This window comes from Manis pentadactyla, chromosome 7 (assembly GCF_030020395.1).
Source record: "Manis pentadactyla isolate mManPen7 chromosome 7, mManPen7.hap1, whole genome shotgun sequence".
Lineage (NCBI taxonomy): Eukaryota > Metazoa > Chordata > Mammalia > Pholidota > Manidae > Manis > Manis pentadactyla.
This window is the reverse complement of record NC_080025.1, coordinates 143,359,633-143,386,913: the sequence shown is the minus strand read 5'-3', so window position 1 is coordinate 143,386,913 and position 27,281 is coordinate 143,359,633. Positions and strand designations below refer to the sequence as shown.

The 27,281-nt window shown below is 54.8% G+C and overlaps 3 protein-coding genes across 10 annotated transcripts in view; 1 reads left to right on the top strand and 2 right to left on the bottom strand.

Moving 5' to 3' along the window:
* REPIN1 (replication initiator 1) overlaps window positions 1-21,332 on the bottom strand; it is a 44,032-nt gene extending 22,700 nt beyond the window's left edge. Inside the window, exon 1 of the mRNA XM_036899455.2 lies at window positions 21,209-21,332. The gene's annotated coding sequence lies outside the window, so the exon portion shown is untranslated. The remainder of the gene's footprint in view (window positions 1-21,208) is intronic.
* On the top strand, window positions 5,228-9,331 carry RARRES2 (retinoic acid receptor responder 2). 4 transcript variants are annotated; one of them, XM_057504905.1, is made up of 6 exons: window positions 5,228-5,296; window positions 7,112-7,309; window positions 7,550-7,654; window positions 8,623-8,718; window positions 8,951-9,077; window positions 9,217-9,331. In XM_057504905.1, exons 2-5 carry the CDS (start codon window positions 7,136-7,138, stop codon window positions 9,065-9,067), a joined length of 492 nt encoding a protein of 163 aa, XP_057360888.1. In that variant the 5' UTR covers window positions 5,228-5,296; window positions 7,112-7,135; the 3' UTR covers window positions 9,068-9,077; window positions 9,217-9,331. The 4 variants fall into 4 exon arrangements, with proteins under 4 accessions (XP_057360888.1, XP_036755354.1, XP_036755357.1 ...); XM_036899459.2 differs by lacking the exon at window positions 5,228-5,296 and adding an exon at window positions 5,344-5,469; XM_036899462.2 differs by lacking the exon at window positions 5,228-5,296 and adding an exon at window positions 5,377-5,469 and having other exon boundaries at window positions 7,018-7,309.
* LRRC61 (leucine rich repeat containing 61) lies at window positions 9,685-24,112 on the bottom strand. 5 transcript variants are annotated; one of them, XM_057504891.1, is made up of 2 exons: window positions 23,982-24,112; window positions 9,685-11,277 (listed from the first exon to the last, which is right to left on the bottom strand). In XM_057504891.1, the coding sequence occupies exon 2, from the start codon at window positions 11,113-11,115 to the stop codon at window positions 10,336-10,338; it is 780 nt and encodes a 259-aa protein (XP_057360874.1). In that variant the 5' UTR covers window positions 11,116-11,277; window positions 23,982-24,112; the 3' UTR covers window positions 9,685-10,335. The 5 variants fall into 5 exon arrangements, with proteins under 5 accessions (XP_057360874.1, XP_036755358.1, XP_036755344.2 ...); XM_036899463.2 differs by lacking the exon at window positions 23,982-24,112 and adding an exon at window positions 21,209-21,346; XM_036899449.2 differs by lacking the exons at window positions 9,685-11,277; window positions 23,982-24,112 and adding exons at window positions 14,761-19,331; window positions 21,209-21,366.
* Between the last annotated feature and the right edge of the window lie 3,169 nt (window positions 24,113-27,281).

Here is a 27,281-nt window from a genome sequence, read left to right as displayed (position 1 = left end):
CTGTTTTTAAATGATATGACCTTAAATGTAGAAATCCCTAAAGATTCCACACAAAAAAGCCTGTCAGAATTAACAATTGAATTCAGCAAAGTAGCAGGATATGAAGTTAGCACACAAAAGTCATTTGCATTTCTATACACTAACAGTGAACAATCTGAAAGGAAAATTACAAAAGCAATTCCACTTACAATAGCATCAAAAATAATAAAATACTTGGGAATTAGCCGTGGAGGTGAAAGACTTGTACAATGAAAGCTATAAAACATTGTTAAAGGTAATTAAAGAAGACATAAATAAATGGAAATACATCCCATGTTCATGGATTGGAAGACTTAAGATTGTTAAGATGTCAGTACTGCCCAAAGTGATCTACAGATTCAATGTAGTCTCTATCAAAATCCCAATGACACATTTTTCAGAAACAGAAATTAGTATGGAATCTCAAAGGACCTTGAATAACCAAAACAATCTTGAAATAGTAACACATAGCTGGAGGACTCACACTCCCTGTTTTCAAAACTGACTAAAAGCTCAGTAATCACAACAGTGTGGTACTCACATACAGACATACACAATAATGAAAAAAAATAGAGAGCCCAGAAATAAATCTTCACCTATGTGGTCAAATGACTTTTGACAGAGGTGCCAAGACTCTTCAGTGGGAAAGGACGGTCTTTTCAACAAATGATGCTGTGTAAACAGGATATCCACATGCAACAGAATGAAGTTGGTCCCTTACCTAACATCACAAACAAAAATTAACTCAAAATGGATCAAAGACCTAAACATAAGAGCTAAAACTATACAACTCTTGGAAGAAACCATAGGGGGAAAGCTTCATGATACTGGGTTTGGCAATGACTTCTTGACTATGACCCCAAAAGCTCAGGCAGCAAGAGCAATAAATAAACTGGGCTTCATCAAAATAAAAAACTTTTAAGCATCAAAGGATGCTACGAACAGAGTGAAAATGCAGCCCACAGAATGGAAGAAGGTATTTGGAAACCATATATCTGACAAAGGATTAATATCCAGAACATATAAATAACTCCTAGCATTCAACAACAAACAAGCAAATTAAAAAATGGTCAAAGGACTTGGGTAGTCATTTCTCCAAAGAAGATAAACAAATGGCCAATACGAACATGAAAAGATGCTCAACATTACTAATCATCAGGGGAATGCAAATCAAAACTGCAATGAGTTACCACCTCACACCTATCAGGTTGACTATGATCCCAAAACAAACAGGCAAACAGAAAATACCAAGTGTTAGCGAGGATTTAGAGAACTAAAACCCTTGCGCAGTGCTAGTGAGAATGTAAAATGGGGCAGCCAGTATGGAAAACAGTATGGCAGTTTCGCAAAATCTTAACCATAGAATTACCATATGATCCAGCAATTCCACTTCTGGATATATACCCAAAGAAGTAAAAGTAGAGACTCAGATAGTTGTACACCAATGTTCATAGTGGCATTGTTCACAGTAGCCAGAAGACGGAAACAACCCAAAATCTATCGTCGTTAGAATGGATGAATAAAATGTGCTATAAACATACAATGGAATATCATTTAGTCTTAAAAAGGAAGGAGATTCTGACACGTGCTATAACATGATGGACTTGAAGACATTACATCAAGTGAAATAAGCCAGACACAACAGAATAAATGTTGTATGATTCCACTTATATGCATTACCTAGGACAGTCAAATTCTTAGAGACGGAAAGTAGAACCGGGACCAGAGAGAGAGAGGAAAATGAGGAGTGTGTTTAATGGGAACAGAGTTTCATTTGGGGAAGATGCAAAAGTTCTGGAGATGGACAGACATTTGTGCACCAAATGACACTATGAACAGAGTGAAAAAGCAACCCACAGAATGGGAGAAAGTATTTGGAAATCATATCTCTGACAAGGGATTAATATCCAGAACATACTTGCACAACAATGTGAATGTACTTATGCTATTGAACTATGCATGTAAAAATGGCTAAAATGGTAAAAATGAAAATAGATAAAAAGGACATCATTAGTGAGACCTGGCAGAGAAAAAAAGCAAAGACTTCAAAATTTAGTATTTCCTACTGAAAATAGTGTAATACCTTTACATAAAATAGACCATCAGTGGTATGACTTACAAAAGAACGTCAAAAAAGGAAGAGGAGGATGTGAAAAAGAAGCAAACATAAAGTCTAGAACTGCTTAAATGGAATGAAAATTTTAAAGCATGGTTCAAAGCAGGTCACACCTAACTGAGGCAGAAATTAGTGAACCTGGTAAATAACTATGAAGAATTTAACCAGGATGCAGCAGGAGAAATAAAGAGATAAAACATGGAAAGTATCAAAGGGGCTGAGAGATGAGGAAGCCAGGGGGAGAAGGTGTAATGTACATCTAATCACAATTTCAGAGGAGCCTGCAGGACAGGAACTGTGCAAAGGCATAATTCAGAGAGTTTCCCAGGTTTTGAAAAGAAACGTGTGAATTCTGAGACTTGAAATTCTTTGCAATAACTCCTCGGGAAGACACCTGGAATTCGCTCCTGATGCCCCTCTCCGTTGAGCCCCCATTTGATCTATCACCAAGCCTGTTTCCTTCTAGGTATTTCTGATGTGGCTCCTCTTCTCTAGCTTCACTGGCCCTGTTTCTGTCCCAGCCACATGCCTTCCACCTGGACAACTGCACCTGTCCTCCTACGAGGTCGACCTGCACCTAGACTTGTCCCCTCTCATCCACTCTGCACAACCGCCAGAGGGAGCTTTCAAAAATGCTATTTGTTTTGTGATTTTAAAAGTTTTAAAAATCATTTTTATATTTTAATAGAAGAATTAAAATTTCATACTCATCGTATGAAATTTTAAAAGTGCAAAGGGTATACATACCATTTCCTTCTCTCCCCTTCTCAGCTACACAGTCCCTCTCCTCAGAGGCAACCACTGTTACAAGTTCCTTATTTTTCCTTCTAGAAATATCTCATGCCTTTATGAACATATATAGATACACATTGTTCATAATGAGTATTTGACATGTGGCTAGTGTGACTCAGGTACTGGAATTTTTAAACAAAAGACTAATGTTTCCCATATTGCTTCATTCTACAATATGATGCAAATTGAAAATATCTGTGCTCACTTTTCTGAACAGACTATGCAACTCATGCACACAGCTGTTAAAATTGTTCAGTATTCAAGTGCAAGTGCTATGAAACATTGCCCATTTATGGGACTGTTGAAAGAAACAGAAAACAATGGATTTAATGATCTTTTCTTTGCCAGTCTTCATTGGTTGAGTCATGGAAGAGCTTCACTAAGATTTACTGTACTGTTAACTCCAAGATTTTCTTAAAGATAATTCTAACCGAATATTCGATAATCAGAGATTAAAAATACCAGTGTACCTTTTCACAGTACCGATGATCATGGTAAATATGAGGCTCTGAAGAAAGCAAAGCTCATCAGTGACTGGGTCAAACAAATAGAAGAATTTCAGATTTAATCTTTCACTAAAAGTGATCAACTATTAGGATTTTACATACTTTCTCTCACATGAATCAATACGTGAAGGATTTTAATTGCAGTAGACAAGAAATTTACAAGAAAAAAATTGAAGACTACCATGTTGAAATTGAGGAATTTAGAGTTGACTTGGAATTTATGTTAATTTTACTGAGTTGACACAAGAGTTAATGAGCTTCCTTAACTTGGACAGGTGTAGTTTGGAAACTGATATGCTTTTGCAAATTGGTTCTTCTGAAAAACATAAACTAGTTTTGTCCAGGTGGTTATGAAAATTTAAAGCAAAATGGTTTTGGGACTCAGTTCAGTTACTGGAAGACTTTGAAGTAGGCTTGGAGCACCTTGGATATGTGAAGCTGTGCTTTTGACCGCCGTGCCCAGGAAGATCGTTACCCATCATCAGTGAGCTAATTGCTGTTGCCTGGGCTGGGACACGTCCCCTGCAGCTGAACTCATGAATGTGCACTAATGGCCCCAACACATGCCCACCTGTGACTGCCTGCAGTAGGACTGCCCACCTGAGGTGCCCACCTCACACTCCCTTCACCCAAAGGGAATCCTGTCTGGCTGCATGACCTACACCATATTTGTACATAGCTCTGCTCTCCTTCCTTGCCAGCTGCCAGCTGCCAGCATCCTGCTCCCAGCCCCCCTCACCCAGGCCTGATTCAACACCCACCAGCCCCGCCTCCCACCCCCCAACACCTCCCTCCAGCCCCTGCCAGAGGCAGGATGACTTCCCTGCTTTCCTCAGCTCAAGTTCCACCTTGTCCTGGAAGTTTTCTCTGGCCACCCTTTCCCAGGGGGCCCCCCAGCACGGAGTCCTAGGCTGGGAGATGTTGTGTGTGCGCTTGTTGTCTCTCTAACCCTATCTAAAGCTCTTGGAGCACAAGATCCCATCTCTGTTTAATGATAGTAACTCACAGTTGGGCATGAAATGTGATGGTGGGATTCCAGGCGCCAGAACTGGCTAAACGGAAGCCAAGCCCCCACAGCGCATTGCAAAGGAAGCCCTCAGCTCCCTGCTGAGAAGCCCGGCGGCAGTGGATAGGGAAGGGGAGAAAACTTGTGCCAAACTCTGGGCCATGTGTTGCTTTCATATATTTCCTCATTTATCCTTCAGAATGACTCCTTAGAGTAGGGCGTCTGGTCCCCACCTTGCAAAGAAGGAAGCAGAAGTCCCAGGGCTTTGGGAAGTTAAATGAGGCCCTCTGGACCTGGAGACACGGTATTCTCGTCACTGACACAAAATCCCAGAGCTTGTTCGTGTTGCTCAGGACGTGCAGGGGTTGAACTGAGCACTGTCTTCCCTGACCCCGCACTGGGCTTGCAAATGCCACCGTTCTGCCATACCTGAAGGCTCCCAATACCCCGCAGGAGACCCCTGAGCCTATCACCACCAAGGATGGCACATGCAGGATCAAGACTGGCATGTTGGCTGGCGATAGATGTTGTGGGGCACCAGAGTCATCTCTAAAGGGGACACCTGCCTTCTCAGTGTGGCTTTAGGGCTTGGGAGACAGGGGGAAGGACCCAGTGACTCCTCAAGGTCTCATCTGGCTTGAGGATGTCTGTATTTCTGAGATTTCCTGAAACGAGCGTCTGGAGATGCTGTGGACCGGTCAGCAGGAGGGGCCTAATCGAAAGACAGTTCTGCCCGGAGGCGGGGTGGGGGGCAGGGCGGTCCACACCGAGAAGAGGCCGGGCCCGAACCCCCGGACCGCTGAGCGCTTGGGCCGCTTGGCCCGGGGAGGGGGCCGGGGAGGGCCTGCTGCCCGGGAGGTCGGTCCTAAGGGCCTTGGGGAGGAGCCTAGGGTGGCGCTGGGAGCAGGGGGAGCCCGGGGGGTGGGAGTGGGAGGAGATGGGGGCCGAGCCGCGGGAGGGCCGGGCGGAGGCCGCCGGCCTGGCCCAGAGGCAGCGGCGGGGGGTGTCGGACCACGGGTGCGGGAAAGGAGGTGAGGAGACAGCGGCAGGGTGCACCCCTCGGGCCACTCCGGCCAGAGAGCGGGGGACAGGATCAGAAGGGCCGGGAGAGGGGCGGTGGGGAGGCCCCAGAAGAAAAGGAAGGGCGGGAGGGTCTGCCTGCCTGGGGAGTCACAGTGGGGCGGAGGCGAGACCCCGGTTTCTGGGGTCAGGGGTCGGGCCAGTGACCGCGAGCAGCCCCAGAGCTGGGAGGGTGGAGCATCCTCCGGTCCCCACCCTGCTCTGGGCCCCTCCCACGTGTTCACGTCCCCCCCAAAATACTCAGCTCGCGGCCCGCCTCCCTCGGGGCCTGCCCCTCGGCCTCCCCGGGTTCGCCTGGGGGCGGGGGGGGGGCAGGGGGCCCGGGGGCTGTTCTCAGGCTGGGAGGGGGGGGGCAGGGGGCAGGGGGCCCGGGGGCTCTGTTCCCAGGCTGGGAGGGAGGCGGGGGGGAGCAGGGGGCCCGGGGGCTCTGTTCCCAGGCTGGGAGGGGGGCGGGGGGGAGCAGGGGGCCCGGGGGCTCTGTTCCCAGGCTGGGAGGGGGGCGGGGGGGGGGCAGGGGGCCCGGGGGCTCTGTTCCCAGGCTGGGAGGGGGGCGGGGGGGGGCAGGGGGCCCGGGGGCTCTGTTCCCAGGCTGGGAGGGGGGCGGGGGGGGCAGGGGGCCCGGGGGCTCTGTTCCCAGGCTGGGAGGGGGGCGGGGGGGGCAGGGGGCCCGGGGGCTCTGTTCCCAGGCTGGGAGGGGGGCGGGGGGGAGCAGGGGGCCCGGGGGCTCTGTTCCCAGGCTGGGAGGGGGGCGGGGGGGGCAGGGGGCCCGGGGGCTCTGTTCCCAGGCTGGGAGGGGGGCGGGGGGGAGCAGGGGGCCCGGGGGCTCTGTTCCCAGGCTGGGAGGGGGGCGGGGGGGAGCAGGGGGCCCGGGGGCTCTGTTCCCAGGCTGGGAGGGGGGCGGGGGGGGCAGGGGGCCCGGGGGCTCTGTTCCCAGGCTGGGAGGGGGGCGGGGGGGGCAGGGGGCCCGGGGGCTCTGTTCCCAGGCTGGAGGGGGGCGGGGGGGGGGCAGGGGGCCCGGGGTCTGTTCCCAGGCTGGGAGGGGGGCGGGGGGGTGCAGGGGGCCCGGGGGCTGTTCCCAGGCTGGGAGGGAGGCGGGGGGCGGGGGTGGCGCAGGGGGCCCGGGGGCTCTGTTCCCAGGCTGGAGGGGGGCGGGGGGGGGGGCATGGGGCCCGGGGGCTGTTCCCAGGCTGGGAGGGGGGCGGGCGGGGGCAGGGGGCCCGGGGGCTGTTCCCAGGCTGGGAGGGAGGCGGGGCGGGGGAGGCCCCGGGGCAGCGGGCAGAGAGAATGGGCCAGAGAAGGAGGGAAGGCAGGAGCGGGCAACAGGAGGCTTCCCAGGCTCTGGGCCGGAGGACAGAAGTGTCCGTAGGACAGGGCCAGACCCAGGCTGAGCAGGACCCAGGCGTCAGTGGGGGACAGGGTGGGGAGGGGCAGAGGGGCCAGGGGAATACCGGTGGAATTCTCGGCAAAGGGCCACATCCCGTCTCTCCACCTTTGCCCAGGGCTTTGTCAGCCATGCCCCTGAGCCAAGGGCCCGGCCTTTGGTGGCTGCTGGCTGGCATGAGGAGCTGAGGATTGCACACACACCCTTCGCAGGGCCAAGGTGACTGTGGTGAAGCCATGTGGCAGCTGCTGATCCCGCTAGCCCTGTGGCTGAGCACGGTGGGCCTGAGCAGGGCCGAGCTCACAGCCACCCAGCACCGGGGCCTGCAGGTGGCCCTGGAGGAATTCCACAAACACCCTCCAGTGCAGTGGGCTTTCCGGGAGATCGGTGTGGACAGCGCCATGGAAACGGTTAGTGGCGTGTTCCCAAAGGGGAGGGGGTCAGGGCTGCATCCCAAGAGTCCACTGTGTTCCTAGGAAGCAGGTACAAAGGTGCTGGGGTTCCATGAGCACCGAGCTCCCCAGAGAAAGGCCACCACCCCAGCCGCCTACTTGGATAAGCTGCTTCGCTGCAGGGAGGAGGGACAGGTCACATCCAGGAATTGCTCTGCCGGCTCAGCTGGCTGCTGGCCTTGCTCTGTCTGTTGGCAGCCCTTCCCTGCGGGGACCTTTGTGAGGCTTGAATTTAAGCTCCAGCAGACAAGCTGCCGGAAGAAAGACTGGAAGAAAGCTGAGTGCAAAGTTAAGCCCAACGGGGTGAGTGAAGACATGTTATGTCCGCATGTGTTTGTGTGTGAGAGAGATGGGGAACATGGTGCAAGTGTATGTAATTGCGCTTTCGTAGGAGATTCTGAGGCGGGAAGCCCTGAGGTTGGAGCAGCCTTCCCGGAAGCCGAGGTGGCTCAGTCTGGGCCTGGCTGTGACGGTTACGGGTGGGCTGGGGCCTGTCCAGGCAGGACGGTGGAGGGCTGGGCTACTCTGAGGACACGTGTCCTTCAGAGAGAGTCCTGCTTCTGTCTGAGTTCCTCTCTCAGGCTTCAGGTCACTGGTGGAAGCAGTCCATGGTATGGGGTTTGTCTGGCCCCCACCCCAGGCCTGGTGAATTCCCTGTGTTCTGTGAGTTTTTGAGTGGTGATGGTCCAGCCCTGGCTGATTCATAACAGGGCTTCACTATAATCGACCACTTTGGGGGCAAAACAGCTGCTATGAGGGAGATCCCTGGGCTGGGGCATGGAGGATCTGGGTTCTAGTCTGGGCTCTCCAAGCACCAGCCCTGTGACTCTAGTATTTTTGAAGGACTCAGATCCCTCCACTTAAGGGAGGGACTAGATTATGTCAGTAGTTTTCCAGACTTTTATACCAGGACCCCTGTGTTCAAATCAAATATTACAAGAAAGTGCACGCAGATACAACTGATGACAGCAGAGTAGCCGGGGTGGAAGTCAGTGGGGACAGCCCATCTCGGGAGGAGCCCCGCCTACACACACAAGTGCCAGAGTTTGAAAACTGCACTTTTTCATGGGATGGTTTGACCTCTGGAATTTCCCAGGTTGAGGGTGGGCTGCACCTGAAACCAGCTGGCCCGCATGACCTCTCAGCCCTCAGCTCCAGGGCTCGCCAGGAGAAACGATCCCGTGGCAGGCAGCCCTGGCTTCTACCCTTGGGGGGCCACATGCCTCCCCTCACCCCTTTCTTCCTTCCCCTCCCTATGTACCCCTCCACAGAGGAAGCGGAAATGCCTGGCCTGCATCAAGCTGGACTCTGAGAATAAAGTCCTGGGCCGGATGGTCCACTGCCCCATACAGACGCAGGTTCAACAGGTGAGAGTGAGCAGAGCAGGAAGCGCGGAGGCTGGGGAGGCGGCTAGCGAGGATTAAGCTGGACCTGTGGGAGGCTGGTGGCAGAGGCAAGGACAGAGGAGCTAAGAGGATGAGGAGGGCAGGAGGGGGAGGGCGGGGCAGGTGAGGGGGGACAGAGGGAGGGGAGGAGGGGCTCTGGGCTGGGGGGTGGCGGTGGGCGCAGTGGAGGGCTGAGCGGCTGCTGGCGCTGCAGGAGCTTGAGGAGCGCCAGGAGGCACAGTGCGGCCGAGTGGAGCGGACTGGCGAGGACCCCCACAGCTACTACTTCCCGGGACAGTTTGCCTTCGTCAAGGCCCTGCCCCGCAGCTGAGGCCGGGCTGGTGAGCCGGGCGGGAGGGGCGGGCTGGGCCAGCACTGGAGCAGGGAGCGCAGAGAGGCAGAGCCTGGGGAGAGCGCTGGGGAGCAAGAGCAGAGCAGCCACCCTCTCTCCCAAACCTGAGTTATTTCCTTTTTGTCTAGATTCAGTCGGCTTCCTGGACAGCTGTGGGAGGTGACCAGTACAAGACAGCCCTCCTGTCCCAGTACACAGGGAGGACGGCCCCATTACCCCCGAGCTAATAAAACTGCTCTCTGAGCTGGGTTCTCTGCCCTGGCGCCCTGGCACTCCCTCCCTCCCTCCCTGCCCGCCTGAGCCCAGCTGCTAGCAGGCCGCCTGCGGAAAGGCCAGGAGGCTGGAGGCCTAGCGGTGGGGGAAGCACCCCGGGGGCGAGCACTGGAGCTGAGGGTGAGGCTTCATGCGGGCCGGCTGGTTTTAGGTGCAGCCCGCCCTCAAAGCCTCCCCTTTGATGTTCAAGACCCTGCGGGGCCTGGCCTGTGCTCTTCCTTCCCTCCTTCCCGGTGGGGAGACCAGAAGAGGGCGGGGGGTCCTTGCCTGAGCTCATGCTTGGGAAAACCAAGGCTGCCCAAGTGAAATGACAAGCAGTGATGCAAATTACAGCAGAAATATTTAATAGGAGTTAGTGGGGTGAGAGTGGGCTGAGGGGCTGGGAATGGGCAGCCGGGGTGAGAGTGGGCAGCAGAGGCTCCAGGGAGCCCCAGGACTAGGGCAGCCACAGCAGAGGGTCATTTGGACAGGCAAATTTTGGAGGGGGGTAAGCAACAGCTTTGATGCTCTGGCCACATCCTCCCGGGACAGGAGGCACACCACACAAGCCCCTCTCAACATCAGCCCTAGGAAGAAACAACTTTCTTCAACTAATCTCAGGCCCGACCGAGCAGCCAGGAGCGGCAGCAGCTGTGGGCATGGGCTCGGCACGGGGCCTTTTCGCCTGCCCACACTGTAGGTGGGTGGCAGGATGGCTTCACACCATGCCAGCTGCCCGCGGGGGCCCTTTCCCCTGCTAGAGGCCACTGGGAGGTGTGCTCTTGAAGAGTGAGGACAGAGGGTATGGACTTTGCCTCGGGCTGGGAGTGGGGGCAGGGCGCCGCCTTAGGAACAGGGATAAACGCAGCCTGGTTGCGGGCCAGTGCGATGCAATGGTGCAGACAGAGGCTGGAGGGCAGATGCGGGCAAAGAGGCCACAATGTGCCCACCCCACAGCCACGTGCCAGGGTGTCCTGGGCCATGACTGGGTGCATTCAAAAGACAAAGGACGAGGTGGTGCCTGCAGGGCTGAGCGCCTGCTCTGCCTGGGCCAGGCTGCTGTTGGCCTGCCGGTCCAGGTCATGGCACTCTCGCAGCGTGTTCTGGAACTGCCGGCAGGCCTCTTCCAGGATGGAGCTGCTCCGGGTAGGCCAGGGCTCCCAGTAGCCTGGCTCCACCCAGGGCTGGGCCCTGGGGACTCTGGGGCCTGGGCCTGAGCTGGGGTGCAGGGAGCTGTCCAGGTCCCGGCACAGCTGGTAGAACTCACTGCCCCGGCCAATCATGCGCTCCCCATTGATGACCTTCAGGCCCGGCAGGAGCTCTCGGACCACAGCCCAGTAGGAGGGGCTGGTGCAGAGCGGGTTGCTGAGACGGGCCAAAGGGTCCTGCAGCCGCAAGCACTCGAGGCCCCGCAGGCTGGCCAGACACTGCAGCTGGCCAGGGGTGGCCAGCAGGTTACCCGCAGCATTGAGACTCTGCAGTTTCTCACAGGCGGCCAGTGGCTCCAGCCCCGTCAGCCTGTTGTTGGCAACGTTGAGCACGGCTAGCTGGCGCAAGGAGGCCAGCGGGCCCAGATGTGTGAGAGCATTGCTCGACAGGTCCAGCCACTCGAGGCCCAGGCACTCGCCCAGGCAGCCCAGGTCCACCAGCCCCAAGCCTCGCAGCTTCAGCAGTAGGATGGACTCCAGGGCAAACTCGCCCGAACGCGACTTGAGGAACTGGGGTGTGATGTGCACCCTGTCAGCCTCTCCTGGCTTCTCACCCTGAGGCTCCATGAGACAGTCAGTCCAGGTGGCCTAGGCCCTGGCGGTTCAGCCACAGGGATGTGGGTGCCACTGGGGGTCAGCTGGCTGCTTACCCCAACAAAGCCAGTCACTCTGCCTGGACCGCTGCCAGAGGCCTGTTCTGACACACCCAGCTCAAGGGCCAGCAGGTCCCTAAGGAGAGACAATTAAACAGTAAGCAGGCCTCTCTGGGACAGTTCTTGTGACCCTGCAGCAGGTCACAGCACAAGGTACCACCCAGCCGCCGACCTCGGGGCCAGAAACCTAGATGGCCTGGCGAGGCCTAAGGGCACAAGAGCCCCCCTGAGGGAGGTGGGCCGCCCTCCCCGCGTCTTGGCTCGGCAGTGATGGCCCTACGGGATGGAATTCAGGCCCAATGTTACTGGTACTTCCCATTTTCCAAATCTGCACTGGGGGCAAGGTCTCATTATTTTCTTTTTTCAGTAATTGCTCATGATCTGTTTTATTACTTCTGAGGTGTTTCCTTTTAACCATTTCAATTTATTTTTGAATAGGTAATAGGTCACCACCACCACCGATCTCTCTCGTTTCCTCCCCAGAGAGCCATGCATATGAGGGTGCGCTGGGCCTCGCTTTAGTCATTCAAAAACGTTTTTGACTCGGTGTTTTCTTTTTTACATTATCAGTGAATTCAAAATGGTTTCCAGATTATGTGGGCCCGCTTATAACCTCTGGTTGCAGCTGCAGGACCTGAGGACTCAGGCTGAGGGAGGGAAGGGAGCGTGAAGGGCCAGGGAACTGGTAACAGCACTGCCGGTCCCCACACCTGAATTCCATCCTCCTCCCCTTGTGCCCCCCAGACTAGCTCCTCAGGCCTGACTGGTCACTGGAGCAGCACCAATCACCACACACCAGACAGCACGGTCCCTGCAAACACGACAGCACTTCTGGAAAGGACAAGCAGGGGGAGGACAGGCAGTCAAGGAAGCTGTCCTGGAGGGAGGGACCTTGCAGTCACCAGAGGCTGTGGGACAGCATGAGGCCAAGAGCTGGTGCGAGACTGCGGAGCCCAAGGGTGGAGGCCCGGGGGAGGGACGCGGGTGATGCCACTGGCAATGGGGTCAAGGTTTCAGCAGCAAGGAAAACAGGAAGGGACCTCTGCTCCAAGGGCAGCTTCTCAACCCTGCAGACTCTAGCCAGGCCCAGGCCAGGCGGGGAGGACCTGCAAAGAACCCTGGGACCATGCGCTCCTGTTTACAAAACCTAGGACTATAGAGTATCAGGCAGTCCCAAGTCTGTGTTTACATAATCAGGGTCACTTATTACTCCTGCTCCCCAAGGACACCAGGCCTAGAGCTCCTCCCACACCCCCTATACGGAGCTGGGGGCACTAACACATCTAACCTCCAACCCCTGCCCCCTGAGAAAGGGGTCCTATGTCTACTTAGCTCCCCTCTATCTACAACACGTCTTCAGTACTAACTCATTTATTTCCAAAAGGGCTGGACACATCCACTAAGAAGTCCGGTTTGCTCTGCAAATGGGGGTCTTCTGGGGGTGTAAGCAGTGAGGAAGGCAGAACCTTTGCATCTGGTTAAAACTGCTCCAGCCCATTGGGTGCCCAAGGGGCACCAGGCACTAGAAACCTGCCGTGAAGGCATTGGGGACACAGGGCCCACCGAGAGCAGTGCAAGGAGAGGACACAGCCTAGACACCTCCTGGGACTTGGCCGCATGCCTGAGCACAGGGCTCCTTTCTCAACCCTGGGATGCACCAGACGCGCTGGAGGCAAGAAGCCATCCAGTCTGAGGTGACCACGCGGCCTGGCCATAGGACGCAGCTAGAGTTCGAGGCTGAAGGGATTCAGTGAGAGGCACCAGTGGGCGCATGTGACAGTCTGGGCCAGCCTTCTGGGAACCCCCTCCCCAGCCAAACACTATTTTGGGGGTGAGAGTGGTCAGGACCCCTGCTGCACAGTGGCAAGGAGAGGCTAAAGGCTGAAGTCAGAGAACATGAGGCTGAACAGAGGCTGCTGGTGAGCAGCCAGAGGGACAAAACGGGAGGCGTCAAGGGGAAGCTGTGGGCCCTGCATTCAACGTCCTCTGGAATCGGCAGAGATGAGGCCTCTGGGGCAGCGGCAGCCAGAGGTGAGGCCACAGCTGGACCACACGGTCAGGCTGCGACACCCTGAGGAACGGTGGGGGTGTGTGACCGTCTAGATGGAGGTGGCTGGCGGCTGCGAAGGGAGGGCAAGAACAGGAGGGCAGGTGGGCGCAGGGAGGCAGGAGGCGTGCCCGCACTCCCGCAGAGGGCCTGGATGCACGCTTTGGGCAGAAGGGGAAACAGTGAGGAGCGAGCACATTAACTGGAAATCAGGCCCTCCGGACACCAGGCAGGAGACAGTGACCCTCCAGCACAGGGCCCTGCGCCTGCACCTGCTTAGATGAGCAATGGCACCACACAATGCTCCCGCTCCCCTGCTCCCCTTCCCAAAAATCCACACACCACTCAGCCGGGCAGGTCTGGGCAGGACTGAGGACCACCCGGGGCCCTCCACCTGCGCAAACTCAACTGCCACACAAGTTGGCCACACGATGGGAGATGCCCACCCACATCCAACTGCATCCTCGTGCCTCTCTCAAACACACCCGTGTCGTTTACAGGCATGACAAACAGACGCTCTTGGCCCGACTCAGTCTGTGAAAAGGACTCGGTTACACAGATGAGACTACAGCCGAGACAGCTGACAGCTGGGCCTCCGGAGGGAGGCCCTCCCTCCTCGCTCAGGCAGCCTTTGCCGTCTGTTTATCTACACAGGATGTGGGCCAGAAAATGATGCCCATGAGTCAGCCAGGGTGGGACATGGCCAAGTTTAGAGGAAAATGGTTCAACTCCAAGCAGCCCCAGAACAGTCACCTGGCTGCTTCAGTCCACTGGGGACCATTCCTCTGCCCCATTCCCTCCTGTCCCCAGTCCAGAGCGGGGCTCAACTTGCCCCTTGAGGTTGGACTGTATGCTGTGGAAGTTTAGCAGCAGCCCTGTTTTCCGGCCCCTCAATAATAGCAACACACACACACACCAAAATGTCTCCAGACATTGTCAAATATTTGCCAGGGGGCAAAACTGCCCCTGGTTGAGCGGCACTGCTTGGGGCCAGCTGGCTTCCCTCCGGTCGTCCTCCCACAGGCCCGCCTTCCTGCTGCCCCTACTCAGGCCTCCCGCCTTGCCACAAACGCTTGAGCTGGGTCAGTCACCAGACGTTAAGAATGGCTCAAGGACTGGCAGCACCCACCCCAATGTACCAGCCTGGATTACCTTAGGGCATGTCGCATTCCGCCCCCACCAACCTAACGAATCATAATTTGGGAGGAAAGCAGAGGACAGCGTGCACATTTTCAAGATGCTCTCAGGTGATTCTCATTCAAGTCTGGGTCACAGATACAACTTAAGGGAGGCAGGGAGAGGTCCAAGGCTGGTGCAGGGCCGTGCCCTGACCTTCCTTCCCCACTGCACTGACTGAGAGTTGCGGCATTAAGGAGTGCAGCCCTAGCCCTGGCCTCCCCTCCTGTCACAGGGGAGCCTGGGAACACAAACCTCCCACAGCTGGAGGGACAGATGTGACCTAAGCAATTTGGAGCCAGACTTTAAGCCAAACATGCTACTCCAACCATTAAATATGATCTTTACAAAAGCTTTATTTGAGAAAACATCACTATTATAGTAGCTAAGATGGAAACACAGCATAATAAGTAGCACAGAGGACATGGTCTCAAGGCAGAAAAATGAAATGTGTCAAAGTACTAAAAGAGGCTCTGAATGGAAGGATACGGTTCATTCTTCCTGCTTCCTTACATTCTGAGTAACTTACAAATGCCCTATAGTCAATTAGCCATAGTGTGCACACGACTGCCAACCCCTCCACGGGAGGCAGGCGGACAGGTATCCCAAGCTCATCCCCATAGCCAGGGCCAAAGTCTAAGTCAGGCCTCGGATGCCTCACCCTACCTCTCCCCACCTCCCCACAGAGCCCCTCTCCCAGCGCGCTGGCAGCTCAGGAGAGCTGGGCCGTGGGGGCTGACAGGCGCGCCCCCAGCACTCCTCTCCCTTCCGCTCCCACCCGGTTCCCACAGCTCCTGGACCCCGTGTGCTCAGGTCCTGCTCTCCGCTCTACGGAAATTCTGGGCAATCTGCTACTAATGGGTCTTTCTTGCTTCAAGGTAGGGGTTGCTCTTTAAAAGGAGCCAGGGACAAAGAGAGGCACTGGTACTGCGGGTGGGACAGAAGCTCAGCCCCCCAGAGCCTGGCAGGCCTGACACTGCCTTCACTGTAGAAAGAAAGAAGCCCTCAGGTTCTCAGTGGCCTGGAAACAAACCACAGGAGAGAGCTTTCTGAGGACCAGCCATCTCAGGTCTCCTCCAGTCAGTCTCCCTCACTGGCTGGGCAGTCCCATCAGCCAGGGGCCTCAGCCGCTCTGGGACCCCAGAGAAGGAGAGACCCTGAGCAGACGGGCACGTGCCCATGTGCATGCATGCCCTTCCCTCCTAAGACAATCTCAGAAGGATCTCCCACAGCTTACCAGGCTCTGGGCGGCTGAGCAGACTTCCCACCTGCCGAGGCCTCCTCTTGTCTCTGGCCACTTCTTAAGAAAGCAGACCTTTTAAGGGTATGCATCACGACACACACAGGCGAGCTGCGGGTAGAGCCCTGAAGACCCACCAATATTTCAAAAGAGCAGTGCGGTTTATAAAACTGCATTGTACAACTCATGGTCACTTATGAGTCAAGGAAATCTCTTTTGTGCAAAAACCACTAGAAATAGATTAAGCACTCAGCAGATGAAAAATGACACCTCTCTGAAAAAAAAAAAGGTAATCTGTCAAGAATTGAGAAATTGTCCCTTTCCAGACTGGTTTAAAGATTCTGGCTGTCCCTATCTAATGACCTAGGATAACCACTCTGCGTGCTCCTCTTATTTACTGCCGAGTCCCTACAGGCAGATTTTGAGGGCCGTGGACCATGAGGTCAGACTCACTGCTCTGCTCTCCCTCAGCCAGGTCTCCACTAGGGAAGACCAGGGGAGGGCGTGTGTAGTTGGGGAAATTCTCCAGGTTGGTCTTCAAGAAAAGGAGATGCTCAACTGACTCCACCGGGAGAGGGGAGTTGTGTCCCACAAGGGCAGGGCTGCCCAGGGAGGCAAAGACACGTCTAGACAAGGCTCCCGTAGCGGGGCAGGTCAGATAGACAGTGGCCAGTTTTGCCAGGGCCGGCCAGACATCCTGCCTTTTCTCCCAGTAGGTCAGAGGGTCCTCCTGGGCACCAATCGTCTCATTCTCATGCAGGTACTTCTGCACAACAATGCTGGCCAAGTGGTTCTCAGTGACGAGCGAGGCTCCACTCTCCCTGGATGCCAGCAGCCCCACATGTTCCAGCTGCTCCAGCAAGCTCTTCTCCCTCCGGGCCAGCAGCCAAGACCCAGAGCTGCCACTTTGCTGCCCAGGCTCCTTCTGGCCCTGGCCCTCAATCCTGAGGCTCCTGGCAATGCTGCCCCTTGGGGTGGCGTCCACACACACAGCCTTGGGACTCGGCAGGGAGAGTGAAGCGGGCAGGGGGCATTCAGACACCATAATCTCTTTCACCTTGTACACAAGAACCTGCTTCCAGTGGTCAATGTCGGCCCCCACAGGCAAGATGGCCTCAATCTTCCCCTTGAAGCGGGGGTCCAGCAGGGTGGCCAGCACCAGCTCCTCGCGGTGGAAGAGCTCGTTCAGCTGGCAGTCTGTGGAGAGCTGCAGGGTCAAGCCTTCAGCCAGCCGGACAGCTGCGCCCATCTCCTTGCCTCCCTGCTCCCTGAAGTGCCCGGGAACCTGCTCTAGGAAGATGTGCAGGTAGCGCAGCTGAGGCAGCACCTGGCTTAAAGCAGCCTGTGCCGCACTCGCCTCCCGGACCACCAGCTGGAAGGGCTGCAGGAGGGTGACCAGGCTGTTCGTCAGGCTCCAGAACATGGCCGACAGGGCCATCCCGGCCTTACCCAGCCGGTGCTTCTCCGCATACTCTCGCAGCGGTCGCTGCTGCTCCACCAGCCACCCCATCAGGTAGTAGTCAGAGACCCAGTTGGCTGCGAGCTCCCCAAAGGGCTGGTGCTCTGGGAGGCCACACTGCCGCTGCAGCTGGGTGAGCAGCCGCCGGGCCTCTGCAGAGCCTTGGAAATGACTGCAGATGGCCCTGGCTGTGCCCAGGATGATCTGAATGCTGTGATGGTGATGCAGAAAGTTTCTCACCAGAGAGTCAAGGCAGCTGCCAAAACAAGGGACAAGCGTGTAGCCCTCCATCCCTACTGCTTGCTCCAGGCTGGGGCAGCCGCCCGACACCAGGAAGCCCGGTCGCATGGAGCTGCGGCCAAGCCACAGGCTGACCTTCTCCCGCAGCCCCCGCTGCCTCTCCTCCTGGGTGCTCTCCACGGGCAGGCCTCGGACCCAGAGCACCGCTGTCCTCCGCGAGCTTCCAGACGCCACCTGCGGGCTCCCTGGCGGTACTGCCGCCCAGTGGGCAGTGATGGCCACGTAGTCCACGACTGCATCCCGGGCTGCTGTGGACATGGTGAGGTGGACGCAGCTGCCCTGAGCCCACTGCATCTCCTGAAGCACCTGCTCATCCATGGCCTCATGGAGCAGGGGCAGGGCTTTATCAGCAAAGAAGGCTGGAGACGGCAAATGGTAACAAGGGTCAACTTGGGCCATGAACCTTTTGAAAGGCGGGGATGAAACAAAGGAGAGTGGCAGCGCCAGGCTGCAGAGCAACTCTGCAATGCTTTGGTTCCAGGCCTGGGCTCGGGGCTGGTTGGGAGCATATGTGCCATCTCGCTCCTCCCTGACAGCCACGGGGGGAGCAGTGGGTTCATCTTTGGTGGGAGGAGGCAAGGGTGGAGGAGCCAGTGACAGCTGCCCGGGTCCGCCCAGGCCTGGCTGCCCACCACCGTCTCCCAAGGGGGAGGCATCTGAGCCGCGGCTTGGTGATGGGGACTCCTCAGGGGCAAGGCCAGAGGAGCCCAGGGACAGACTGGTCTTTTTTTCCTCCACCCCTGACCCCTTCTCTCCGGGGCGGGCCGCAGTTGGCTGTCTCTCCCTCTCCAGCCCACGCTTACTCACCAAGTGACGGAGGAGGCCCAAGGTTTGGGACTGACCCTTAACTTTGCTCTGTCTGATGCTGGTGTGACACAGAGTGCAGTTGACACGGCAGATGTTCTTGCAGTCGAAAGTAAAGAATTGTCTGATGTCTACTGCGGGCTTCTGGCCTGTGATGTCCAGAGGGCCCAGGGAATGCTTCATGCAGAGTGGCTTCTGGAGGCTCAGGAGAGGCAACTTCTCCCCCAGGCCAGGAAGCAGTTGCCTTTTCTTCCACTTCTTGAGGCGCCGCACCTCTCTGGCCAGTCGGGCTATGAGGACCTCAGCTTGCGTTGCCTCATCGTTCTCCAGAGGCTGGCCCACCTTCAGCCTGTCTGGACCGGCCGCCTGGACCAGCACCCGGGCAGAAGGGGCCTGGCCAGAGCTGAGCACTGGGTCCCTGGACTTCTTTCCTGCCAGTTCCCCCCGCTCTCTCCGTCCATGTGCCTTCCGACTGGACACCTTCCTGGGCTGTACAGGAGGCTCCTGTCCAAGTACACATTTGAGGCCAGAGAGTCTGGCATTTCTCTTTGGTCCATTCTGCTCAGGACTGGCCTCGCACTCTGCGTGGGAGGCAGCTGGGTGAAGAACAGGCCTCCCCAGGGAGCAGGGTCTCCTCCTCTTGCTGCAGACACGTGCACCTCGGACACTGTCTTCCTGCTCCTCCAGGCAAACTTGGTCAGATGAAGGGACTGGCGAGCCACTGGAGAGGGAACAGGGTCTCTTCCTTTGCAGGGACAGACTCCCCTCACTCTCCTTCTGGGAGCCACAGGGTCTGGCCTTCCTGCGGCCACTGCCAGCCTTCTTGTCTACATCTCCAAAATCAAGTTTGACCTCAGTCTCCAGCAGGCACCCCCTGACACCCCAGTCAAGTCCACAAGAGGTGTTGGTAGCTCTGGTGCTGAAATTGGAGTCAGGAGAAACCAGGGTGACAGCTGGGCTCTTGGCTCTGATCATGGGAGAGTCAGCACACACAGGGGACTCCTGGCCCACTGATCCTGAAGATGTACGTCTCCTGGGGGGCTTTTTGTTTTTTTCTACTTCCAACATGCTTGGAACTTGGGGGAATGGGAAGATGGGCTTAGGCTGCAAAGCAAGATGAAAAGAATAGGTCTCAGCTGCCCTACTCAATTCTGGGGGCCACTGATGGGGAAGGTGAGGCCTGGAGGGGAGAGAGGCCTGGAGGGGAGAGAAGCAAGCAGTGGACAGAGGCACGGCAAGATAATAGAAATCAGCCCCAGACAGAACACTCACGACCTCAACCTCGTTGGCAAAGGCAGACGCTCACACCTCCAGCCCAGATGGAACAGCCCTCGCCTGGAGCCCCCACGGCCCTTAGCTCATCAGTGTCTACCTGCTTCACCAAACTGACGTTTCTCTTCTTCCCTTCAGTTTATTGAGAACCTACCAGGCACCTGGCAATTCTCCTGTGTGAAGGATACAGCACAAAGTAGGCAAGGCCCCTGCGTGGACACAGCCTCCAGGCTGGTGGGACACACGTATGGATAAACTTAAGATTCACACTCACGTGTAAAACTAGCGCTGTAGTGCAGATATGAAGAAACACTACTCAGGGCTGTGAGACCCAAGGGAGGGGCCTGACCCGGCCATGAAGTCAGGAGGCCTCCCTAGAAGAGATGCGGGGCAGGGGAGGGGGACCCGTGGGCCTGTGCGCCCAGCAGGGCACTGTGAAGAGCTACAGGCTCTCTTGGGGCTATCTCGGGGGGCTCATGCTGCGGAGGGAGGCAGCCTGAGGCCTCTTCAGCCAGGATCCTGCTCAGCTCCGTGGAACCCCCTCTAGCAGTCAGCCAGAGAACACAGGACGCAGCAGCTCCCAGGGCCAGTGAGCCAGGCCCTCACACCCTCACCCTCCCTCTGCCACAGAGACACTCTTGAAGAGCTGTTTACACTTTCTCACCATCCACTCCCCTGGAGAGCCTTCTTCTCTGGTCTGGTCCCCACTGCTCCCCGACACCGCTCTGGCAGAGGATGCCCGCAGCGCCCTGGCACTGGCTCCACTTGACTTTTCGACAGCACCTGCCACCTACCTCTGGAAGGCCGATTGACCAGGGCCCCGGGCCACCACATTTTCTTGGTTGTCCTCTCACCCACGACTCCTTTCCAGCCTCTGCTCTGGGCTCTCTGCCTGGCCCTTAATGATATTTCCCGGGTTCCCTCCTTGACCCTCTTCCCTCCCACACTCTCCCGGACGGGGAGCACCTCTACACACTGCCCACTGCCCAGCCTCTCTCTGGCTCAGAACCCTCTAAGCCTCCCCACCTACTCTTTCTACAGTCCACTCAGTCCTAGAAACCGGGAAATCTGTTCACCTAGATGCTCAGACCGGATACCCAGGCATAATCCATAACTCCTCCCTGTCACCTGCTATCCTGAAGATTAGGTCACATTCAGGGCTCTCAAAAGGAAAGGGACACAAAGCAGAAGAGAAGTATGTGGAGAGAAGAAAAGAAAATGAAAGGGAAGGAAAAGCCCAGTAAACTAGAATGTATTTCCCTGGGAAAGAGAAGACCCGGGGGAAGACGGCTTAGTAAGCCCACCACAAGCAGCTGGAAGGAAGAAGTCCTCACTCTTCAGACTAGAACGAGATGCAAGATTCAGAGCCAGTACCTTCTGACCATGAGTGTGTGATGCACTCCAGGGGCTCGCCAAGGACGGCATGACTGCCTCTGCAGGAGACAAGCCCCCAGGGCGGCTCAAGTGAGACTCTGCCCCAGCGTGGGTGGCGCAGTACGGAGCAGCTCCTTGCCCTGAAGGAGTCCCAGAGGACTGCGGCTACTCCCTCAAGCCTGTTGATTAAGAACTTAGCCACCACCAAACCGAACGTCCAGAGCCCCACGGGAGGTGACGCTGTGGAGGGGCTGGACAAAGGTGCAAAGGAAATGCAAGCCACTGCCCTGGTCCCAGAACAAGTGCTGCAGATGTCAAAACGGGAAGGGACTTACCTCAGCTCTTATTTATGACTGAAGAGACCGAAACGCAGAGCAGTAACATGATGGATGGTCGCCAGCAGGGTGGGAGACCAGAGCTGGCACCTGGCCTCCAGGAGCAGCGTGCAGGCCTCACCGCTACCGAGAACCCAGAACGGGGTATGGAAACCAGGCCAGTCTGACCTGCCCTCACTGACAACAGCAGAGGAAAGAAAAAACCTGTGTGTTAGGACTGCAGCCCGGGTCACAGCCCACCGCCTTCCTCTGAGGACCTACCAGTTTACACCCCGGCACCAATCCCATTCTGTTCCCCCAGTTAGCCTCGTCCCATCAGTACATCCTTATTCTGCAGATACTTTTGACCCATTTGACCATTTAACAAAAATTCACCAAGTATCTATCATGAGCCAACACTACCCTGAAGGTACAAATACAGGAGAGTAACTGCTGGTTGGCACCTGGCGCTCAAGACAAGAAGACAATCTGGAAACGGGCTCATGGTGCCAGAGCAAGACAAGTGGTGTGAGGTGCTGTGGAGGCCGGGCCCTGGCTGACCTACACATAAATCATGTCAGTGACATTGGAGTTCAGATTCTGTCCTGTACAGGGATGCTTACCTTAGGCTACTGCTTTGGGATCCCTGACTCCTGACGGCCTCCCTGGCACATCCCGGACCTTGGATGGCCACTAGCACTGACAACAATACCACCCCTTTCTCTTCCACTGAAGCACATCGGGTGACAGCGAGTCTGACACTGTGAAAAGCCAACCTGGCACCTAAATGAATCTGAAATGTAAAATTTGAAAGAAAACCACCGACAAACCCCAGTACTTTGATTATTCGTAAGAGGTTACTTATGACACTTCTCACAATAAATGACAGATGCACATCTGAGGACGACAAGACAGAGGCTCCTGGGCTGCAGTGGAAAGGGTGCCGCAGTGGGGCCAGGAGGCAGGCCCGGCACTGGGAGGCAGGGGTGAGAAGGGCCAGGCGGTCTGGCGGGGCTGGGGTGGGGGCGGAGTTCAGAGAGCTATTCAGGAGGCAGATTATGCTTGAGTTGAGATGTGGAGGAGGAAAAACAGAGGGAATAGAGAGGGATTCCGCAGAGACCTCATTTATGAGCACAGTTCACTTTGGGATATGCTGAGTTTGTGGTTCTTTTGGAACAAGAAGCAGATGTGACAGATACACGGGTCAGGGGATAGGTCTGAACTAAAGATACAGCCCTGTGACAAAGTATCTGTAGAAACTGAGGAGGAAGAGACTGGAGGGCGGTTGCCCAGGCAACGGTGACAATATGGGGAGGGCAGAGGAGTAGACTTCAAAGATGACTAAAAAACAAAGGATACAAAGAAATCTAAAGCCATGTTATGGAAGTCAAAGGGACACGCGCACAAACGACAACAGGGGTCAAAGGTCACTTCCGTGGATGAAAGTGGAGCCATGCGTTGAGAGGAGGGGGATGCAGGTTACTGCCCTGTCGGAGGTGGGGTGGGCAGGGAGGGTCACTGTTTGGGATGGCACGGAAAAGGTGCAGTGGGAAGACAGGCAAGACTACATACATGGGAGACAGGGAGAACTGACGGCAGGGGCTTTCTGAGGAAAGGGGATCCAGGGCCCAGACGGCAGGCTAATCTGTCCTTAGAGACGAGAAAGACTATTTTTTCTGATAAAGCAAAGAAAGAAGTATGGCTGTGGCGGCTGGCAAATCCCTGACTGTGGATGTAGAGAAGGACTGAGGCAGTTTATGCCCAGAATCCTACAGATTCCCTGAGGAAGCCATATATACGGAGAGGGAGTAACCTGCTGGCTGAGCCTAAGAGGGGGGGCCTCGGCACTTCCATAACGTGTTGGCTCCATGGATTAGAGACTTCTAACTGCTCGTACATGCCCAGAAAGGAAGGGGACATTTTTCTATTTCTCTTGTGCCTGCCTCATCCCAGGGACTTGTGCAAGCTCAGCCCACCCTGGGCATTAAGTATGCTAGAACTTTCTCTGAGTTTTCACTCTGCCCAGCCCCACGGGCCCCTCTCTTCTCTCAGCTCCTGCACTGTGGGGGACGGGGTGTCTATCCATTCCAAACCAAACCCAGAGGTTTCAAAGCACTTGCTAAGCCCTCAAGTCCTGGCTTCCCATCCACCCACTCACCTGAGAGGAGATGGAAAGTAGCTGAGGAAAGGATGGTTGGGGTGCGTAGAAGGAAAAGAGTGGAGCAAAACACTACACATTTTTAGGTTTTTGCCCACATGCAGATTTGGCTACTTGCAAACTCTAAGGAAGATGTTTTAAATAATAACTCATCACTAGATTTCACATTATGCAAAAGTGACATAAAATTAGTTGTTTTAAACCAACAAACAGAACCCTTGCTGCTTTCTATGAGGCTGCTTTCCATGTGAATTGAGAGCATGAAGTCTAGAGCCAGCCTGTGTGGGTTCGAAGCCTGGCTGCTACCCACCAGCTGTGTTCCTGCACTGCTGGGCCTCGGCTTGCTCGACCATACAGCAAGGATAACAGCACACACCCATAGCTCATTAAGTGAATTAATGTCCACAAGAGTGTTTACGGGCAGTCCTTGGCACACAGAGCGCTGGATAGGAGAGGCTGTGCAGTACGCCTGGCTTCAACTGGCTGTTTTAGGGGCGGGGCACTGGGGAACGGAGGCTAGCCTGGAGGAGGCACCGGGCCCGTCCGACAGGCGGGGCGGGGCAAGCCATCCCCGCACCCCGAGCCTCAGCGTCCACGTCTGTGAAGTGAGTGCACAACGCCCCCTCCGTGGCTTACCTAAGGCCGGGGGTCCGGGATACCGCCAGCTGCCCGCTGAGACCCGGCGGGCGACACTGCGAAGCGGCCTAGCAGCGCGGACAACACCTCCGCGGTGGGTATTGCGGTTAGTCTGTACTCCTCCCCTCGCCTCCGCGGGAGCCCCCGGAAGGCGCCAAGAGCGCAGCGGAGCCGGAAGAGACTATGGATTCCGGGGCGCGCAAGCAGGAACTTCCGGCAGCGCCAGCTCAGATATCTACGCGCCCACCCCCGCCCCTCAGTTGGTAAATTCCTCCAACCGGCGGCCAGCACCGAGTGCGCAGGCGCTGGCGTCCACGGCCGGAAGGGGTGGGGGCGTGTTGCCTCCTCTGCCGGAAGTTGTGTGCCTCTCACCCCGCGGTCGGGATTTCTAAGTACTAATTTAATAGTGTAAGTTTAGTGCCGTGAAACTAAAACGAGTCATCCTCACTCCGGGCTGCCGGTGGCCTAGTCTTCCTAATCCACTAGCCGATCCCCATGGCCCCTTCCACCCGCTCTCTCTGCTCCGCTGCAGTCCGCCCGAACGGGAGCCCGGTAGCATGAGCACGTGTAGACAGAATTGGCCCTCAGCTGTGGGTGTCTGGAGAGGTTTCTCCCTATGCACTAGGTGAAACCCAGCCTGGAGGGGGAGGGTTGGGGTTCTTGGTTCTGAAGGAAAAAGAATTCTCCAGCAGGCCAGAGGAGTGTCGGGAAGGAAGGAATTAAAGTGAGAGAAGCTGAGAGCAAGGACGGACAGAGGAAAGGGAAGCTCACTTAACTCCCGCTGGGAATAGGGAAAATATCTCGACAACTCCTAAAGCCAGGGTCACCTGGGGTCCAGTGTCCACTTGGATCTGCGTGGGGTAGGGTCTAAGCTCTTATCACCCCAGGATTTGGAGGGGCTACAAAGCACTGGAGTGAGATTATGTTCTGAGAACTTACAAAGCAAAGAGTTTTGGGGGCAGGCTGCAGTCCTGTCCTAGTTACCCAGGCGATGGGAACTTGCAAGCCCAGATCAGAGATAGCCCATCCCTACTTGTCTGGAGTAGAACAGAGAGAGTGAACACTTGTGCCAAAGCCTGGAAAACAGAATGAAATAGCAAAGTAACAGACGCTTACCAATGGAAGGGCACAGAGACAAAATGCAGCAAGTTGGGCAGCAAGAAGTCTTCATTTAAGGCAGAAAGTATACAAAGGGGAGTGTGGGCAACCTCAGAAAGGAGGCACACTTACGGGCTTAGGTTGTCTGATAAGTTTTCAAGAACGGGGCAAAGGGCTGGGGGTGGGGTTGGCGTAGGCTTGCCATGTGGCCTCAGGATGTTTCTCTCCAGTGAGAGACATTATGACACCACCCACACTCAATCCTCTAGATATTCTGTAAGATAAACTTGACACAAGGAATTTATTGAGCCTGTTCTTCTCCAAGACACGATTACACTCAAGCACTGGGAAGAGATCAAGTTAGGACTACTTGCCTGTCTTAAGATAGGTTGTTAGCTGATTACTGAAGTATATGTTAGGAATCTTACCTCCTGATTCCCTGGTTTTTAAAATGGAATCTTAGCCTGAAGATGGAGTCCATTCGGTTCTTACTATACTATTTATATGTTCGCATTTTTCATCATAGGTAGGCAAAGTTAATCATGATGCTTGTCCCACGTCCCTGCCCCACCTCAGAAGGGACTGCGATAATGGTGATCCACATGTCAGGGTCTCTTCCCACCTTGAAGCCTCTCTCAGCATTACAGGAAACCCACCCAGGATTTCTCCTGGGGAAAACTACCACTGCCTAGTGATACCCCAAGGGCCTGGCCCACAGCCCCTGGGATATACTTGCCTGCACAGACGGGTGCCCTGCCACCATCCCAAACTGAACAGTCCAGGGCCATGTTCCCTGGGCTGAAAGAGAATGACTCTCACCTAGATCAGTCCCACCTGGGCACCAAAGTGCCCAACTTTTCTCTCATAGGCTACCTTGTGTCCCAAATTCAAGGGCCTAGGCCGGGGGCACCATCTAGCTTTGAGCAATCCTCCCCATTCATCAGGGGGTGGTCTCAGTTTTTCCCATCTCTTTCCAGCGCACCTCCTCTGGCCCCAAGCAGATCAGGTAGCTCCAGGCTGGTCCAGTCCTCCCGCTTGGGATAAATCTAAGATGCCTGCAACAATAATATACATCTGTATACTTTTATCAAAGTTATTTTTCATCTCATTTGATTTTATCCATGCCTCAGAGATGGAGGTATACAGTGAGGAAACAGACTCAATCACACAGCTTGTTACAGGAAGAAATAGAAGGAGCCACAAATTATACTGAAGTTGTATTGTTATATGGAGGGTCCATATATAATAGGCTCAGAGCTGGTCCATTTACAGTGTTAACCCAGAGGCACTCTAGAACCAGGGATGATTTTATTGCAAGACTGGGAGACACATGATGATAAACTGAAAAAAGGATTATAAATGGTAAGAAAATTCAGTAAGGTTTCTGGGCTTAATATTGGTATGTAGAAATCAAAAGCCTCCATATATGCAAACAATAACAATCTAGAAAATATAAAGAAAGATTCCATTTTACTAGTAATAGAAAAAGATAACCATCATGGAAAAAGCTTAACACGAAATGTACAAAATCTACGTGAAAAAAATAAACCTTTAAAGATCACTAAAAACCACAAAAAGAAACCGGAACAAATGGAAAGGCCCATGATGCTCAGGGTCAGGAAGACTCAGTCTCTCAATTTCTGAATCTATAGGCTATTTGTATATCCGCTGTTGAGATGCCCATTCAACAATGTTCCCATTTTAAAAATCAAATTTTTTAAATCACTTGGGTTGCTTGTCTCTTCCTTATTGGTTTCTAGGAGTTGTTCATATTTCTGGATACCTGACTCTTGTTAGGTATCCTCCCCCAGTCTGTCTCTTGCCTTTTCCTCCCTTCGTCATGCAGTACTGGGATGAACAAGCTCATCACAGTGAAGTTCAATTTGAAGAAGTTCAACTTGTCAGTTTTTATGGTTAGTGCTTTTTATGTCCTCTTAAAGACCTCTTTACCTACCTCATGACTTGTATATATATTTTAAATTATTTTTAAATATAAAATATTTCAGACATCTGGAAAAACACACTCACAAAAAGCCTCAGACATCTACAGAAAACACCTCAAAGAATAACTCTTATGTTTACTTCAGATCTTCAACCCACCTTAACTGTACTTTCATGCATGATCTAAGGTAGGTAGTAATCTTACCTTTTTCCACTTAGCCAATTCTCCTACAGCCCATCATTTCTTCAGTGATTTGTTCT